The following is an 18,341-nucleotide window of genomic DNA, read 5'->3' as shown; positions in this document are numbered from 1 at the left end:
GGCCTGGTATCTTAGATACTGGTGAGTTGGTAAATATTACTTTACAGCTGCCATTTTCAATTCACCAATCATCAGTATTCCTCATTCCTCATCACCTTCTTTTACCTTTTAAAAAATTACAGTAGAGTTCAAAAGTGACCACACGGATTTGATCTATTATTTAGCATGATGACAAATCTCTTTTATATTTAGGGAAAAGAGAAAAACACTCATGAAGTGTAAGTATTCTTCAACTGCATCCCCAGTCCTGTTACCAACTTTGTAGGGCAAGTCTATCATGACTTTGATGTTCATGTGTCCTGTTTCATTTTTGCTCTTGCTTATAGATAGGCCTATGGCAATACAATTTTTTTTTTTTCCTGAGTCTTGTTCTGTCACCCAGGCTGGAGTGCCATAGCACCAGCTCAGCTCACTGCAACCTCCGCTTCCCAGGTTCAAGCAATGCTCCTGCCTCAGCCTCCTAAGTAGATGGGATTACAGGTGTGCATTACCATGCCCAGCTAATTTTTTAGTATTTTGAGTAAAGACGGGGTTTCACCATGTTGGGCAGGCTGGTTTCGAACTCCAACACTGTTCTCAGTAAGAAACTTTTCCAATCACACAGATCATCAGGGGCACACCTGATTTGTCTAAAAGAAAAAAAAAAAAGCCAAGAAAAAATGGAACTTTATTTTCTATTTTCCCCTGGGTCCTATTTAAGAAATTGATTTTCAGTTTGTTCTTGGATATTGTGACTGCAGACAGAGCCTCCTTCCAAAGTGGTGAATTCAACTTACCTCCTAATCTTATACAAGGCTTCTTTGTTTTGTAATAGTTTACTGTTAGCAAGCATGAAACTGAAAAGAGAGCAGCTATATAAAGATAGTGGTTTCATAAAGGAAGAGGCTTTGGGGCCTCCAAGCACACTGTCTTTGTATTGTGAAAGTTGTCAGAATCAAAATGTAATCACTAATGTTAAGAAAATTCTGACAAATAGAGCCCAGGAAGGCCACGAGGAGTAGGTTTTTATATTTGTATGTCTGATCATAAAAACTATCACAAAACATTGCAAAAACCACAACCTTGTATAAAGGCCATTACAAATGTACATGTGTATATATATATATATATATATATATATATATATATATATATATATTTATTTATTTATTTTAGGCAAAGTCTCTCCTGTTGGCCAGGCTGGAGTGCACTGGCCAACAGGAGATCATGCAGTGGCATGATCTTGGTTCACTGCAACCTCTGTCTTTTATGTTCAAGCGATTCCCCCGCCTCAGCCTCCTGAGTAGCTGGGATTACAGGCATGCTCCACCACGCCCAGCTAATTTTTGTATCTTTAGTAGAGATGGGGTTTCACCACATTGGTCAGGCTGATTTTGAACTCCTGGCCTCGAGATCCACCTGCTACCCAAAGTTCTGGGATTACAGGCATGAGCAACCGCACCTGGCATAAAAATATTTTTATAAGGACGTCTGTCCAGTAACTGTCTCTCTAACCTTGAGGTGGCGTTATCTTTGTTATTGATCTTGTCGACGAAAAAAGTCAAACTCTGTAAAACATTTGAAGATATTTATTCTGAGCCACATATGAGTGACCATAGCCTGTGACAGAGCCCCAGGAGGTCCTGAGAACATGTGCCCACGGTGGTCGGGCACAGCTGGCTTTTATACATTTTAGGGAGGCATGAGACATTAATCAAATACATTTAAGAAATACACTGGTGTGGTCCAGAAAGTCAGGACACCCAATGGGGCAGGGGTGGGAGGGGGTGGGGGTGGGGGCTGCTTCCGGGCTACAAGTGAATTTAAACATTTTCTGGTTGACAATTGGTTGGATTTGTTTAAAAACCTGGGATTGATAGGAAGAGACTGTTGATGTTAAGATAAAGACTGTGGAGGCCAACGTTCTTCTAAGTCTTACAGTGGCTGCCCTTAGAGACAAAAGATGACACAAATGTTTCCTATTCAGATCTTAGTTAATCTCTTTAGGCTTGGGAGGGTCTGGAAGAAAAAGACCCAGCTATGTTCATAGAGATTCTTTACAGATGCAAATGTTCCCCTGCCCCCCCGCCCCACAAAAAACAGCTTTGCAGGGCCATTTCAAAATATGGCAGAGACATTTTTTTGGGGTAAAATATCTTGATTTTCTTTCTTGTCTCATAACTTTTTATACCAGAATCAGGTTGGAAAGTGAGTCACGATATGTAGGTTAAATAAAACCCATCTGATGAGAATTTATGATTTGTAGGCCATGACTCCCCACACATCTTAGACGGGAATTTGGGCAAGATAAAAAATTAGACTTTAGGCAGGGCATGGTGGCTCACGCCTGTAATCCAAGCACTTTGTAGGCTAAGGGGGGCAGATCACCTGAGGTCAGGAGTTCAAGACCAGCCTGACCAACATGGTGAAACCCCGTCTTTAAAAAAAAAAAAAAAAAAAAAAAATCAGAGTTTAGTCCTCAATCTTTATAGTCAAGGATAATTCCTTCTAAACAATTATGTAAATAATTGTGTTTTTAACCTTTGTCTTTTTTTTTTTTTTCTGTGATGGAGTTTCACTCTTGTCACCCAGGCTGGTGTCCAATGGCTCATCACAACCTCTGCCTCCCAGATTCAAGCAGTTCTCCTGCCTCAGCCTCCCAAGTAGCTGGGATTACAGGCGTTCGCCACCACACGTGACTAATTTTGTATTTTTAGTAAAGACAGAGCTTCTCCATGTTAGACTGGTCTCGAACTCCTGACCTCAGGTGATCCGCACGCCTCAGCCTCCCAGGGTGCTGAGATTACAGATGTGAGCCACCGCACCTGGCCAATCTTTGTCTTTTTTTACCTTCCTATACACTCACCTTGTTTACTCTGGCATGCGAATTCCCATTACAATGCTTTATTCCCACAAAATATATTTTCTTTTAGAGAGCCTCCCTCTGTTATTTAGGTTGGCAGTATAGAATGACTTTTTCCGTGATTGAAACAAATCTTGTCATGTGCCACATGTTAGTGATAGCTTCATGTGATCCATATGGAGTAGATCTATTTTCAGAAGCAAACTATTTCTTCTGGAAGAGACTTTGGAAATCACTTTTAGTTGAGGAAAAAGAGACCAGGAAGAACAGACAATCCAGTAAATTATGTAAAAGGAGATGAGGGCAGCCAGGTGAGTGGTGGATAGAATTTAAACTTTTTTTTTTTTTTTTTTTTTTTTGAGACGGAGTTTCGCCCTTGTTACCCAGGCTGGAGCGCAATGGCGCGATCTCGGCTCACCGCAACCTCCGCCTCCTGGGCTCAGGGAATTCTCCTGCCTCAGCCTCCTGAGTAGCTGGAATTACAGGCACGTGCCACCATGCCCAGCTAATTTTTTTTGTGTTTTTAGTAGAGACGGGGTTTCACCATGTTGACCAGGATGGTCTCGATCTCTTGACCTCGTGATCTACCCGCCTCGGCCTCCCAAAGTGCTGGGATTACAGGCTTGAGCCACCGCGCCCGGCCAACTTTTTTTTTTTTAAAGACAGTTTCGCTCTTGTTACCCAGGCTGGAGTGCAATGGCACGATCTTGGCTAACCACAACCTCCGCCTCCCGGGTTGAAGCAATTCTCCTGCCTCAGCCTCCTGAGTAGCTGGGACTACAGGCATTCGCCACCACACCCGGCTAATTTTCTATTTTTAGTAGAGACGTGGTTTTTCTGTGTTGGCCAGGCTGCTCTAGAACTCCTGATCTCAGGTGGTCTGCCAGCCTTGGCCTCCCAAAGTGCTGGGATTACAGGCGTGAGCCACTATGCCCGGCCAGAACTTAAACTTTCGAATTTCTCACATTATTAGTCCTCAGTTGTCCATTTTATACTTTTGCATGCCAACTACAGAGATTTTCAAACCTCAGAATTTCTTAGAGGCGCCAAGAAACTCCTTGTGTGGGACACTATTTCTCTGGCCAAATCTGTTCAGGTTTGGAGGAAAAGGAGACTGAGATTAGCTTTCGCTTGTCGCCGCCTCCTTTCCACATGCATCACCTGAAATCTTTCAGCATTTTATCAACTCTCTACAACCTAAGTTCTTTCTGTACTGAAATAGAGGAGTAAGGCGAAAGGGCAGTCTGAGGGACCGTAGGAGGTGTACGGTACCGAAAACAGGAATGGGCTTTCAGAAGAATAGATAGTGGCCTATCTGGATGAGGAGCTAACTTCTAGTCTCTTCTCGGTTCCACTTCTGTTGCTGTTAATCTAGGAAATCTAGGAAGGATTTTCAAGACTAATTGACCTCCTCCTCCTGGAGAATATGCATTTAGTCAAACAAAGGAGATTCAGAAAAAGCCCCTCTGTGCATCTACTATTTCCCAAGTGACTTTAGTTGAGGTAATCAGCATAAGAACGCTGCATGCTTTGGGCTGGTATTTCCTGGATTCCTTCAGCATACACTATATAGGTTAGGGGCCAGGCACAGTGGCTCACGCCTGAAAAGCACTTGCGGAGGCCGAGGTGGGTGGATTACTTGAGCCCAGGAGTTCCAGACTAGCCTGGCCAACATGGCGAAATCCCTTCTACAAAAAGTACAAAATTAGCTGGGCATGGTGGTGCACACCTGTGGTCCCAGCTACTTGGGAGCATGAGGCTTGATCTTGGGAAGTGGAGATTGCAGTGAGCCGGGATTGTGCCGTTGCATACAAGCCTCAGAAATAAAGTGAAAGCTGGCCGGGCGCGGTGGCTCAAGCCTGTAATCCCAGCACTTTGGGAGGCCGAGGGGGGTGGATCACGAGATCAAGAGATCGAGACCATCCTGGTCAACATGGTGAAACCCCGTCTCTACTAAAAATACTAAAAATTAGCTGGGCATGGTGGCGCGTGCCTGTAATCCCAGCTACTCAGGAGGCTGAGGCAGGAGAATTGCCTGAACCCAGGAGGCGGAGGTTGCGGTGAGCCGAGATCGCGCCATTGCACTCCAGCCTGGGCAGCAAGAGCGAAACTCCGTCTCAAAAAAAAAAAAAAAAAAAAAAGATTCCTTGAATTACATTACAGAGGTAACGGAAAACTTCCCCTTCACCCTCTGAAGGATTGCTGAAAATCACTGACTAAAGGCATATTAATATGAGAAAAAAATTATTTGATCATAGATGTACATGACATGGGAGCCCTTCAGAATGAAGACCTAAAGATACAGGAGGAAATTGTCTATTTTTTAAAAAAGTTCCATAAAGTATGAACAGCCTTGTAGAAATATGATTGGACATGAAGGGTAGGATCTCATGCTAATACACGGCGTAGAAAAACTCAGCAAGGCCTCTCTGTCCAGATTCTTCTTGGCCTGAGCAGCATTCCTTCTTTCTGGGTATGGGGCAGGTCCCTCTCTGGATTAGAGGTCTTACGACCTATAGTCAAACTTCTGCTGCTGCTGCTGCTGCTGCTGCTGCTGACATCTTCATTTCCGGTTATAGTTTTCTGAGCCCCAACAATATATCAAGACATCACACTGTCTTCCAAAAATGTATACAGTTATGATTTGTCAATTAAGAATATTAACAGAAAACAGTGTTACAGCTCTTTTAGAATTTGTCTACTAGCAGGTCTTCCAGTTTTTGCTGGGAAGCTCCCACCCCCACGAAGAATAACATTAATAAAAAATAAGACAAATGTAACAAATAGAAAAGAACAGGTTTATTTACCCAGATAACTACTCAATCCACAATAAACAACTCCAAACATCTTTCACCTCTTTTACCTCATAGCTGTGAGCACTGAATTTTTTGTATTTCTAGTTCATTGTATCTGTTTACTTAACTCGCAGAAAATAGCTCTTGAATGCCCAATGTATGTGAGGCCTGATGCTCTATCCAGAGGGGCCAAGTGAGGAATTAATTCTTTTCAGCCTGGGCATTTGATCTGGGCCTTGATGGCAGAAAACGCAGCGTGGTGAAAAGCTTGTCATGGCTACAGGAATCTTTGTTAATATCCAGAGATCTCAACTTCAAGGATGAAGGGCTTCATGAAGTCAGCAGACTTTTTTTTTTAATAGTCTGTAACATGATATAAATTTTTTATTAGCTGTCAGTATTGAAAATTTATATTTTATCTTAAGCTGCATATACTCTAGAAAAATTGGAAGACACACTGTCCCTGTGCTCGCATTGCTAAAAGGGAGAAATCAGGGCAACCAAATTGCAAAGGTTTTTGTCTTTAGTTCTTAACTTCCCACTGACTGTTAGTTTCCATACTGGCTGGCATTTATCAACATGCTTGTGCTATGGCGGTTCTTACAGCAGAATTAAGAAAACAGTGACATAAGTCTTGGTCAATTATCTGTCAAAACTGGAAAAATGAAATATGGTGTCAGAAGTCTGTGTGCTTCAAGAAAAATGGCAAAAACCACCTGTCTTTATAGAGGTAGGTCATGATTTTTAATATCCAGCCGTTTTTGCTCTAATGTGCTGGGCCTTTGTGAGCAACTGAGTTTTAGCTTCTGGTTTAAGGAATGTCATAACTGTGATCTTATCTGCAAATTAAGGTAAATGTAGGTATTTTATAAAGGGGGACCTGGAATCGAAGGTTGGGATCGAAGCTTGGAAAATGGTCTTTTTTTTTGTCCCCTCCCTTCGTTCCTCTTTGCTCTCTTTTTCGAGATGGTTCCTCCCTACCCATCCCACATCCTTGAGAACACCTGAGGGGCATTAGCTTCAGAGTGGGCGAGAACATATGTGACCCTCGCCTGCCATCTTGTGGCCAAAAAGCAGAAGTTCAAGGCGACTTGGGAAAACCACCTTTTCCCCGACTTGGCAAAGTGCTGCTACGGACTTCATGTTGTCCGTAAAACTTAGGCCAGGTGCCGGCAATCCTAGCGCTTGCCTGTATTCCTAGCACTTTGGGAGGCTGAGGCAGGTGGGATCACTTGAGATGAGGAGTCTGAGACCAGCCTGGCCAAGATGCTGAAACCCCATCTATACTAAAAACACCTAAATTAGTGCGGCATGGTGGCAGGTGTCTGTAGTCGTAGCTACTCAGGAGGCTGAGGCAGAACAATCACTTGAACCCAGGAGGTGGAAGTTGCAGTGAGTTGAGACTGTACCACTGCACTCCAGACTGGGCGACAGAGTGAGACCCTGTCTCAAAAAAACAAAACAAAAAAACTTCATGTTGAAATTCCAACCCTCAGTGTGGTTGGTATTTGAAGACAGGGCCTTTAAAGAGATGATTAAGGTTAAATGGAATTGTAGGGGTGGGGACTTAGTCCAACAGAACTAGAGAGCATGACCCTATTATTATTTATTTTTGAGTACAAAGCATTTTGGCTTTTCTGTTTACTTCTTTTGGATATCTCTGACCAGATCACAACACTTAACGGGACTTTCTCCCGTACCCACTCCTCGCTCTTCCTATTCACCTCCCCCACTCCCTTCTCACCCCACTTTTAACCTCCGCACTAACGACTCTTGGAGAAACTTAAATTGTGCAATTCAAAGAGGTGAGAAATGGAAACCCTACCCTAGTCCACTGGCGTAGTAGAAAGGAAGAAAGCGTTTTAACTGGGGCTGGAAAACGCAACGCCTTCAACTTCTGCTTTTTTGCCACAAGATGGCAGGCGAGGGTCACATAGGCTCTCACTCACTCCGAGGCTAATGCCCCTCAGGTGTTCTCAAGGATGCGGGATGGGTAGGGAGGAACCATCTCGAAAAAGAGAGCAAAGAGGAACGAAGGGAGGGGACGAATGTGATGCCAACTTAAGGAACATGATGAAATTAGGGGACTGGTCTCCAAGGAGCTTTGCTTGTCGATCTCTGTCGCCCAGCCCGAGGCGCCAAGGTACAGGGACTGGGGAGAACATTTTAGGGAAGTGAACGGCTAATCCTGTAATGTATTCTGCATGACCCACTGACCAATTGGCATAATTTCGAGGCTATTTGTCGCCTGTGACAGAGACGAGACTATTCGTCGGAGATAGCCTTCCACCCACAGCTGTAAGGGAAGAGACCGCAGGAAAAGAAAGGAAAACTTAAGGGGTGATTCTAAAGCCTGAAGGGGAATTGTGGTGGAGGGGCTTGCTATTTTGCTGTTAATGGAAAGAATTACAATAGAAATAATTCATTGACGGGGGACTACGCAGTGGCAGAGGATGCAATGCCATGAGAATTCAGGTCTCCATTCCCTTGAATTCGTAACTATCCCACGCTCTTGGTTTACATCCTATTTCTGTGATCTTTTCTGGCGTCCGCTTCTCTTCAAACGCGGGGTTCTCGAACTTCTGTCGCAGGATTCCTAATCACGGACTAAAATCTCAGCCTGAACACTGCCCCCCGCCCGTGTTCCCCCCTCCTCCTGGCGTACCTTCCTCCCCAAAGCCGACTGATTAACATCGAACATTGTAAAAATGTGATTTTCCCAAGTTGCCGGGTTCTTTGTTCAATGTTTTATCTTAAAGGAGCTTTCCGTCCCGCTTTACCTTCAATACTTTCAGCTCATCCTAACATATCTGCGGCGATGGCAGACACGATGATGCTACAATGCCTATTCCCCAGTGCATGGAAAAAGGACGCCGGCAAGTCAGTCTCGCCCGGGATCCGTTCTGCTGCAGGCAGTGGGACGGTAACGGCTCTGGGCGCCGGATCCCGATGCACTGCTGCACAGAACGGAAAATTCATTTCCATTCCCAGACGTCTTGGAAAAACACAGCCCGGAAGAGACTGGCAAATCGCAGCCCTTGGCGGGCTTTTCAAATCGGGCGCTGCCCAGTCAGAGAACGGGCTTGCTATTGGCACTTGAAGAGTAACGTAAACTCGTTGCTGAAAGCACAACTGCAAGCCTTTCCCCCCAAAGTATATCCAAAAACCCAAACTACGTTTGCCTGGCGGGAGCTTGGTTTCCCTTTTCCCATGTTCCCTCCTAATGGATGCCGGCTGGAGCCCACCCAGACGCCTACAAGCAATATGTTCCGGCTCTTTTTCTGGAAGTGTTGAGTGGCTCTGAAAAGAGCCTTTGGATTGTCAGCAGCTGGGAGGGGCTCACTTGGAGCTGGTGTACTTGGTGACGGCCTTGGTGCCCTCGGACACTGCGTGCTTGGCCAGCTCCCCGGGCAGCAGCAGGCGCACGGCCGTCTGGATCTCCCTGGAGGTGATGGTCGAGCGCTTGTTGTAATGCGCCAGGCGGGAAGCCTCGCCCGCGATGCGCTCGAAGATGTCGTTGACGAAGGAGTTCATGATGCCCATGGCCTTGGAGGAGATGCCGGTGTCGGGGTGGACCTGCTTCAGCACCTTGTACACGTACACGGAGTAGCTCTCCTTGCGGCTGCGCTTGCGCTTCTTGCCGTCCTTCTTCTGCGCCTTGGTCACCGCCTTCTTGGAGCCCTTCTTCGGGGCGGGAGCGGACTTGGCCGGGTCTGGCATAGCGGAGGACAGTGAAAGAGCACTCGAGAAACGAAGAATGAGGACGAGCTCAAAGAATGAAGACGAGCCGGGTTATGCCGTATTTATTTCCAATTCCATATGCAGATGAGATTGAGAAACTCCTCTGTCTGATTGGAAGTTACCCATATGATGCCAATATCAGTATAGTCCAATCAAAACACGTATACTGAGAAACCTGATTTGCATCGTTTAAGAGGGAACTGCCAGCTTAGCCAATGACACAGCTTCTTTTTCGCGCCCAGCAGCTGATATAAAAGCGCGTTCCTGCAGTTTTCTTCCAGTCACTTCGGACTTAGGTCACTGGTTGCTTTACCATGTCTGGACGCGGCAAGCAGGGCGGCAAAGCCCGCGCCAAGGCCAAGACCCGCTCCTCCCGGGCCGGGCTCCAGTTCCCCGTGGGCCGCGTGCACCGCCTGCTCCGCAAGGGCAACTACGCCGAGCGGGTCGGGGCCGGCGCGCCGGTCTACCTGGCGGCGGTGCTGGAGTACCTGACGGCCGAGATCCTGGAGCTGGCGGGCAACGCGGCCCGCGACAACAAGAAGACCCGCATCATCCCGCGCCACCTGCAGCTGGCCATCCGCAACGACGAGGAGCTCAACAAGCTGCTGGGCAAGGTCACCATCGCGCAGGGCGGCGTCCTGCCCAACATCCAGGCCGTGCTGCTGCCCAAGAAGACCGAGAGCCACCACAAGGCCAAGGGCAAATAAGGGCTGAACTTTAAAAATGTAAATTTGTAAGACAAAAGGCTCTTTTCAGAGCCACCCACCATTTCTGCGGAAGAACTGAGCACTCTGTTCGAACCTCTCAGGAATTCGTGGCCGAGTTTACGTACGTGAGGTCATTAGTTTCCTATTGGGTAAAACATGAGTATTGACTCAGGCCTAGTAAACACTGTTAAATTGCTACGTTATAGTCCTTGACATGTACAGGTAAAACGAAAACAGAATTGCTACATCATAATAACATGGAAGCACTCTCGTTTATTGTCTCCTCTCCAGATCCTTCTCCTGGATCTTTAAAGAACATTTTGGGGCCGGGCGCTGTGGTTTACGCAAGTAGTCTCAGCACTTTGGAAAACCAGGTAGGTGGGTGGGGAGGGAAGAAATCTCTTGGGGCGTGGAGTTCGAGATCACCTTGATCATAGCGAGATCCCTCCCTCTTGGGAAAACAAAACAAAACAAAACAAAACAAAAAAAACAAAAAAAACTGCCGTGATGACCCTCGTGGATCACCAGAGCAGAATTACCACTTCAGCCCCAGGAGTTTGAGGTTTCAGTGAGCTCCAGCTTGGGCGACGGAGCGAGACTCCGTCTCAAAAGGAAAAACAAAACCCAATCAAAAGTTATTTCTAGTGATTATTTGCTCCTATGACTATAAGAAAGGTTAAGCCAACCTTTTTGTTGTTTTTATGCGTCTTTATCAGTACCAGAGCCTGGTGGTGCTTTGATTACCATTAAAATTTCCGTCCTAAAAAAATGGTATTATCAGAACTACCCAGATTCACTGACAAAAATCTAATCACTGACCCAAACCTATCATCCGGAACATGCTAATTAAATTAAGCAATGATTTACATAATCCAATCAGCCATTGGACTGCGTTAAACTCAATCAATGAAAATGTCAGGAACCATTCATTGGTATCGTTTGGTTAAGCACCCACCACACTCCTTCCCCACACCACGCTGGGCAAAACTAAGGCTTTGGTGTTTTAGGGGACAATGTGCTAGCCTAAGTTTAATCTGTTTTTGTTCTGGGTCTTGGTATGGTCACTAAAGGATTTAAAGAAGCAGTTACAAAACGGAACTACTATTTGGAAATACTAACAAATACATTGTTCTACTGTATATATTTTTACACAATACCGAAATAGGAAAAATGATCTATTGGAAACGGAGTTTAAGACTACGACTGACTTACACAAGTTCTAGGTCAGATTCTCTTTTTATTGGGGGAATTTTAACATGATTGGTTAAAAACAATAAATAAAATAAAACTGGCAGGGAGGACGGGCGCGGTGGCTTACGCCTGTAATCCCAGCACTTTGGGAGGCTGAGGCGGACGATTCACTTGAGGTCAGGAGTTTGAGACCAGTCTGGGCAACGTGGTGAAACCCCCGTCTCTATAGACTAAAAACAAAAAGTAGCCAGGCGTCATGGCAAGTGCCTGTAGTCTTGAATCCAGAAGGCGGAGGTTGCAGTGAGCTGAGGTAGGGTCACTGCACTCCACCCTTAGCAGAATAAGACTCTTACAAAAAAAAAAAAGAAAAGAAAAAGGGCGTGGCAGGAACAAATGAAGATTGTACTAAGAACCAATCAGGTTATTCCTACAAGAGTTCTGACCAATCAGGATGAGGTCACCGTTATAAATTCCGGCAGAAGCCACTACTCGCTCAGTTGCTTGCTGTGAGAGCGAAGCTTCCTCCACTATGGCCCGAACTAAGCAGACGGCCCGCAAATCCACGGGCGGCAAGGCTCCGCGCAAGCAGCTGGCCACCAAGGCGGCCCGCAAGAGCGCGCCGGCCACCGGCGGCGTCAAGAAGCCGCACCGCTACCGGCCCGGCACCGTGGCCCTGCGCGAGATCCGCCGCTACCAGAAGTCCACCGAGCTCCTGATCCGAAAGCTGCCGTTTCAGCGCCTGGTGCGCGAGATCGCGCAGGACTTCAAGACCGACCTGCGCTTCCAGAGCTCCGCGGTGATGGCGCTGCAGGAGGCTTGCGAGGCCTACCTGGTGGGGCTCTTCGAGGACACCAACCTGTGCGCCATCCACGCCAAGCGGGTGACTATCATGCCCAAGGACATCCAGCTCGCGCGCCGCATCCGTGGCGAGCGAGCGTAATCTCCTGTTCTAGCGTGGGCTTCTACTTCCAAAGGCTCTTTTCAGAGCCACTTAGGTTCTCACTGGAAATAGCTGTTACACCACAGGTTGAAGTGTCTTAACTGCAACTGTAAGACAGTGGGAAACTCTTTGTCTTTAAGATGGTATTTCTCTGGGTATAGGGAATGCTAAAGCTCTCACTCTCGAGGAAAGATCAGCAAATCTATGTACAAGGTGGTGTGAATTCCTTCCTGCTCATGCCGTTGTTTGGGCCGGTACTTTGAAAAGAGCCACTGGCTTTGGCCCCCTGGAAGCTCGCTGGAAATTGCTGATGTGAGACTGGTTGATTACTACAAAAGGCATGCAAGTGTATTTAGCACATAGACACGGGAAGTTTAGAAATGAAGACCCACCCGCCAATGAGGCACGTAACTATATACCACCTTGAGGTATGCAAAGTTGGATCCTGGCGAAACATAATGGGAGGGAGAGAAAGGCTTGGCTAGCAAGGGGCAGTCTTGTTATGTGGGTGAAACCCCACAGGTAGCAGTTCTCAGAAAAAATAGATGGTAAATGTCCCTTTTTTAGAGCTTTAAAGGTGTCAGGCTGGGTATGGTGGCTCATACTCCATCTTTGGGAGGCTATGGAAAGAGGTTTTGCTGCGCCCAGAAGTTTGAGATCAGCCTGGGCAAAATAGTTACATAGTTATTAGTTTAGATTGCTTGGCATAGCTTTAAGACTACTAAATGTTAAAGAAATACAGCAAATCTTAAGGAATAATTATTACCAGTTTCTCTCATATGCATCAGTAAAAAGAAATGTTTTCTGATCATAATGATGTTCAACCTAGTGAAAAGTTCGAGGGCAGCCTGACCAAATGTTCATTGCTGGGCGTAGACTGAACTAACTTTGGGAGAAACTTAGTTTATAGTTTAAAAGACTGTTGGCTGGGCATGTGCAGTGGCTCATGCTTATAATCCCAGCACTTCGGGTTGCCAAATTGGGTGGATCACGAGGTCAGGAGTTGGTCAGACTGGCCAAGATGGTGAAACTCCGTCTCTACTAAAACTACAAAAATTAGCCAGGTGTGGTAGCAGGCATCTGTAATCCCAGCTACTTGGGAGGCTGAGGCAGGAGAGTCACTTGAACCCAGGTGGCAGAGGTTGCAGAGGGCCGAGATTGCACTGCTTTGTGCCACACTGCACTCCAGCCTGGGTGACAGAGTGACTCTCGTCTCAAAAGAAAAAAAAAAAAAAAAAAAGACCTATAACAGCTCTTTCCCAGGGCAGACCTCCTTCTTGCCTGGGGACTAGATGCAAACATTAGCCACAGGATTTGAAACTATGGTTTAGGAGTCAGGCAGCTGGAGGCTACAAGATGCAGATCCTGCCTACTGCTCCTAAAATCAGCACTTGATGAGTCAGCGGGCACCACCCAGATTGATAAACTGATCTTGTGCCAGACCTCAGCCTCCCAAAGTTGTGGGATTACAGGCATGAGCCACCGCGCCCGGCCCATTTCTTTTATTTCTTTCTTTTGTTTTCTTTTTCTTCTAGTAAATCTTGAAGGATGCTAGAAGTACAACATTTTCTTTTCTTGCTCTGTCGCCCAGGCTGGAGTGCAATAGTGCACTCTTGGCTCACTGCAGCCTCTGCCTTCTGAGTTCAAGTGATTTTTTTGCCTCAACCTCCTGAGTAACAGATTATAATCACAGGCCACCATGCCGGGTTAATTTTGTGTGTGTTTTTAGTAGAGACGAGGTTTCACTTGCTCTCCACTAAAAGTTGGCCAGGCTAGTTTTGCTCTTCTAGTCTCAAGTGATCTGCTTGCCTCAGGCAATACAACTCTTTTTTAATGTAGAAAAAAAAATACACAATGTATCTCAATTAACCAGTAGGGATATACTGAGCAACTGTCTTGTCAATTAACATTATTGTAAGTGAGGAAAACCAAAAAGAGCCGTTCGAAAGGTACTTACTTTAAATGAAATAAACTTGCTTTTTAAATTAAGAAATCTATTTGTTTCCATACTGGTAGGAGAAGAAAATTTTAAAAGTATCTGATTTAACATAGAGAATTCACAAGGGGCGGTATGTGGCGGCTCACCTCTGTAATCCCAGCAGGTTGTAAGGCTGAGGCAGGTGGATCGCTTGAGCCCAGAAGTTTGAGACCAGCCTGGGCAACATGGTGGAACCCCATTTCTAAAAAAAAATACAAAAAGTAGTTGGGCATGGGTGGTGGCTCGTATCTGTAGTACCAGGTTCTGGGGAGGCTAAGGTGGGAAGATAGCACTCCAGCCTTGGTGACAGAGCAAGAGCCTATCTCAAGAAAAAAAAAAAAAAAAAAGAATGTACACCTTTGAAAAACACAAATATCAATGTTGTAGGGCACAGAAAGGTGTGAGACCCAAAGGTTCACAGCTTGAACTATAACAAAAAAGAGGTTAACAAATGAAAAGCATGAGAAAAATGGAGCTAATCAAAGTTTTACCTGACACTGGAGACTTCAGAAATGAAGCTCCAAAGACCCAAGGAAAACTGTCTGTTTTCATAGGTACCTCCAATGAGGAATAGAGACATTTAGAAATGTGATTAGGCAGAGACAGTACTGAAGAAACAGCACGACTTGTCTGTTCAGATTCTTCCCCGCCTCTCTGCGTAGCATCCCATCCTCCCAGGTATGGCAGGACGCCTTTGGAATGAAAGTCTTCAAGGGAGAAGGGACAGTGACTTTCTAGGTTTTAAGGCTTGCTTTGGGGGAGAGGAGTTGTAGTTTCCATGATCTGCTTTGGGAAAGAGACCTTCTGGTTTCTATGACTCCCAGCGGAGAAACGGCAGGAGACCGTAGGACCAGAAGAGGTCAGAAAGACCTTGCTTCTGATGTTCTCCCAACTCCTTTAGTTCAAAGTACTCGGCATACAAAGATGCCATATTTTGATGAATTATGTTCTGAGCCCCCCAAAATGTAAATACTCCTAGAGCAAAACTTTTTTTTTTTGAGATGGAGTCTTGCACTGTCACCCAGGCTGGAGTTCAGTGGTGCGATCTCTGCTCACTGTAACCTCCGCTTACTGAGTTCAAGCAATTCTCCTGCCTCAGCCTCCTGAGTAGCTGTGATTACAGGCATGTGCCACTATGACCAGCTAGTTTTTTGTATGTATTTTTATTAAAGACAGGGTTTCACCATGTTGGCCAAGCTGGTCACAAATTCCTAACTTCAGGTGATCCACCTACCTCAGCCTCCTTGAGTGCTGGGATTACAGGAGTGAGCCACCTCACCCAGTCCAAGGGCAAAATATTTTCTAGGCAATCAAGTAAACCAGACATCTTTCAAAGGATTGTGAAAGGAAAATAAATCTCAGTACCCCAAAACCACTAAGCCAAGGAAAAGTCAAGCTGGGAACTATGTGAGGCAAACCTGCCTTTCATTTTATTCCTACATAAGATAGCTAGAAGAAAAAGCTGCAAACCTCCATTACAATATTTCCACAAGGAAATTTCTTGTGGACAAAGGATACAGAGAACTCAAAGTCATCCCTCTGAGGCTCACCTGAGACACATGTGTATCTGATTGCTCCCTCCGCCCCATTGTATATGTAAAAATGCAGATTCGCTTTACCAGACTAGATTGTCTATTCAGTGGAAGGCTGATCAAGGACTCAAAATAATGCCACCTTTTGTCTCCACTCCTCTTCTAACATGGAAGCCCTAACTTTGAGTTGTCCTGCTTTACCGGCCTGAACCCACGTACATCTTACACATATTGATTGATATCTTATGTCTTCCTAAAATGTATAAAAGCAAGCGGTACCCCAACCACCTTAGGCACATGTTGCCAGGACCTTCTCAGGCTGTGTCACGGGTGCATCCTTAGCCTTGGTAAAATAAACTTTCTAAATTGATTGAGAGCTATCTCAGATACCTTTTGGTTTATACGATGTTATATAAGGAACCAGAATATTCCTCCCCAAAAATATGCCACTTGGCTATAAGAATTATTTTGAGAAACAGCAGACACAGAAAAAGCACTGAAAATGGTAAAAGTTTCTGAAGAAAAGCAACAAAAACGAACAAAAACTTCCATTTATAAAAGACACTTCCCTTGGTAAAGATGTCCTCCTTGGTTATACCGGAAGAGGAGAATGGCCCCCAGAGACAATTCTTGCCACCTGAGTGGACTTGAACCTGCACACAAGACCGTTTTAGATAATTCTTATCTTCCATTAGTTTACTCCATATATTTTCCTTCCCACAACTTACTCCCCTAGGAAACGACCCCCTCTTTAAAATGGTATACAAACCCCCATGTCTGTCTGCCTCCTTGGGTATTTACTCCCTTTCTGTGAAGGCTGCCACATGCATATATATAACAATAAATATTTTTCCCTATTGATCTGTCTTTTGTCAGTTTAATTTGTAGGGCCCAACTACAAACTCTAACAGGGTAAAATGTAAGTTTCCTGTTCTACAGTTTCTTTTACCACATAAAGGGGCACTTAAAAGGTTTTCCGATGCTTCCAGATTTCATCTTGAAATAGTTTGTTAGAAAATAACATATGCGGACCGGGCGCGGTGGCTCAAGCCTGTAATCCCAGCACTTCGGGAGGCCGAGGCGGGCGGATCACAAGGTCAAGAGATCGAGACCATCCTGGTCAACATGGTGAAACCCCGTCTCTACTAAAAATACAAAACATTAGCTGGGCATGGTGGCGCGTGCCTGTAATCCCAGCTACTCAGGAGGCTGAGGCAGGAGAATTGCCTGAACCCAGGGGGCAGAGGTTGCGGTGAGCCGAGATCGCGCCATTGCAGTCCAGCCTGGGTAACAAGAGCGAAACTCCGTCTCACAAAATAAATAAAATAAAATAAAATAAAATAACATATACAAGAACAGTGCATTTTAATGACGAAGAATGCTGCCTCGTTTTCCTGTAGTTCGAAAAGAAGATTGCTGAGATTAATGGGCCAGAAGAGATACAGGATTTAAACCTCCAAGGGTAAGGACCCAGGTTCCACTGTTAAAAGAGGGGGGAAAAGAATCCGGCCTAGCTCAGCGAGAAATTGATTAACTAACAGAACATGAGTATGTAATGTTTTGTACGTACAGAAAACATAGTTTATAATGTACTTGGAGAGACTGAGTTTTTAGAATAAAAATAGATAATTATTAAAGAAGTAAATAATCGAACACATTTGAAATATAAAAGGTAAACATTACTGATGTTCAGGAAGAAAAAGAGTGAATGTCGGCAGAGAAAATCTGATATCTGGAGGTGTGCAAGTCAGGGCCAGAGAAAGGTGATTCCAAACAGCCTAGGTCAGGAAAGTCACCCAAGACTCTCCCTTCGAAACTCTTTTTATTGGAATAAAGTCATCCTTGGTTTCTCCCTCCTGCACTTTATTTGTAAGTTTAAAAGACAGGGTTCCTGGGCACAGCTGATTTCCTAGTTCAACAGAAAAGAATGGGGGAGCTCAAGTGGCATGTCGACCACTTTAAGAAAATAGAGGGTAAAAGCTACCTTTCTTCCTCAACCAGCTTCCTGAAGTGTTTCTAGGTGAATGAGGAAAAATATAGAAAGTCAGTTCTTCCCCCAAAAATGTGGCCAGCGAGGGAGAGAAAGAAACAGAAAGAGCCAAAGGTAAGGAAAATAACAGAGAACCAGATCTGAGAAAAGGTGAGGAATCTCACCTTGAAGCTCTCATCAGGCGTCGGCCTTTGCAGTCAGCCGCTCCACAGGCTGATCACTTTGAGATTGTAGGAAGCAGTTTCTACACCCGATTTCACAAATGCCCGAAGCCACTGTGATTACCCCTCTAGAGAGAGCGCCACTAGGTTCCAGCAGCCACAAGGCACCAGAGCAATGGATGCTTAGAGGTGACAGGGAAAACAGACAGCGAAGACTCAAAGGAATATCCCTGCAGCGGTGCTCAGCGCAACACACCGTGGAAGGGCAAGGTGAACAGAGTATTTTTAATTGGGCTTCGTTTTTAGAATCTCGAGTTTAAGCACCGCCCTTTCTATGTTTTCCTGAAGTCGTGGGCAGGGCTCAAGGTCTGTAAATTGAGTGACCGGATGCAGCTGGAGTGGAGAGCTCTCAATCAGGTCCGATTTATCACTATATAAAGCGCTGCTGCGAAGGTCGCTTTCTC

General features: G+C 45.4%; 3 protein-coding genes and 1 pseudogene across 3 annotated transcripts; 3 read left to right on the top strand and 1 right to left on the bottom strand.

Annotated features, from left to right (window-relative positions):
- Positions 1 to 5,513: 5,513 nt before the first annotated feature.
- LOC120361190 (U7 small nuclear RNA) lies at positions 5,514 to 5,580 on the top strand (annotated as a pseudogene).
- A 3,364-nt stretch (positions 5,581 to 8,944) lies between these two features.
- LOC120361156 (histone H2B type 1-H) lies at positions 8,945 to 9,408 on the bottom strand. The gene has a single exon (XM_039462736.2). The coding sequence runs from the start codon at positions 9,355 to 9,357 to the stop codon at positions 8,977 to 8,979; it is 381 nt and encodes a 126-aa protein (XP_039318670.1). The 5' UTR covers positions 9,358 to 9,408; the 3' UTR covers positions 8,945 to 8,976.
- A 250-nt stretch (positions 9,409 to 9,658) lies between these two features.
- On the top strand, positions 9,659 to 10,144 carry LOC101043855 (histone H2A type 1). Its single transcript, XM_010332715.3, has one exon. The coding sequence runs from the start codon at positions 9,693 to 9,695 to the stop codon at positions 10,083 to 10,085; it is 393 nt and encodes a 130-aa protein (XP_010331017.2). The 5' UTR covers positions 9,659 to 9,692; the 3' UTR covers positions 10,086 to 10,144.
- Positions 10,145 to 11,766: 1,622 nt separating this feature from the next.
- LOC101044173 (histone H3.1) lies at positions 11,767 to 14,544 on the top strand. Its single transcript, XM_010332708.3, has one exon. The coding sequence runs from the start codon at positions 11,806 to 11,808 to the stop codon at positions 12,214 to 12,216; it is 411 nt and encodes a 136-aa protein (XP_010331010.1). The 5' UTR covers positions 11,767 to 11,805; the 3' UTR covers positions 12,217 to 14,544.
- The last annotated feature ends 3,797 nt before the right edge of the window (positions 14,545 to 18,341 follow it).

The sequence above is a fragment of the Saimiri boliviensis genome, chromosome 4 (genome assembly GCF_048565385.1).
Source record: "Saimiri boliviensis isolate mSaiBol1 chromosome 4, mSaiBol1.pri, whole genome shotgun sequence".
NCBI lineage: Eukaryota > Metazoa > Chordata > Mammalia > Primates > Cebidae > Saimiri > Saimiri boliviensis.
Note: the sequence above shows the minus strand (reverse complement) of the source record. Positions and strands in the feature narration are given on the sequence as shown.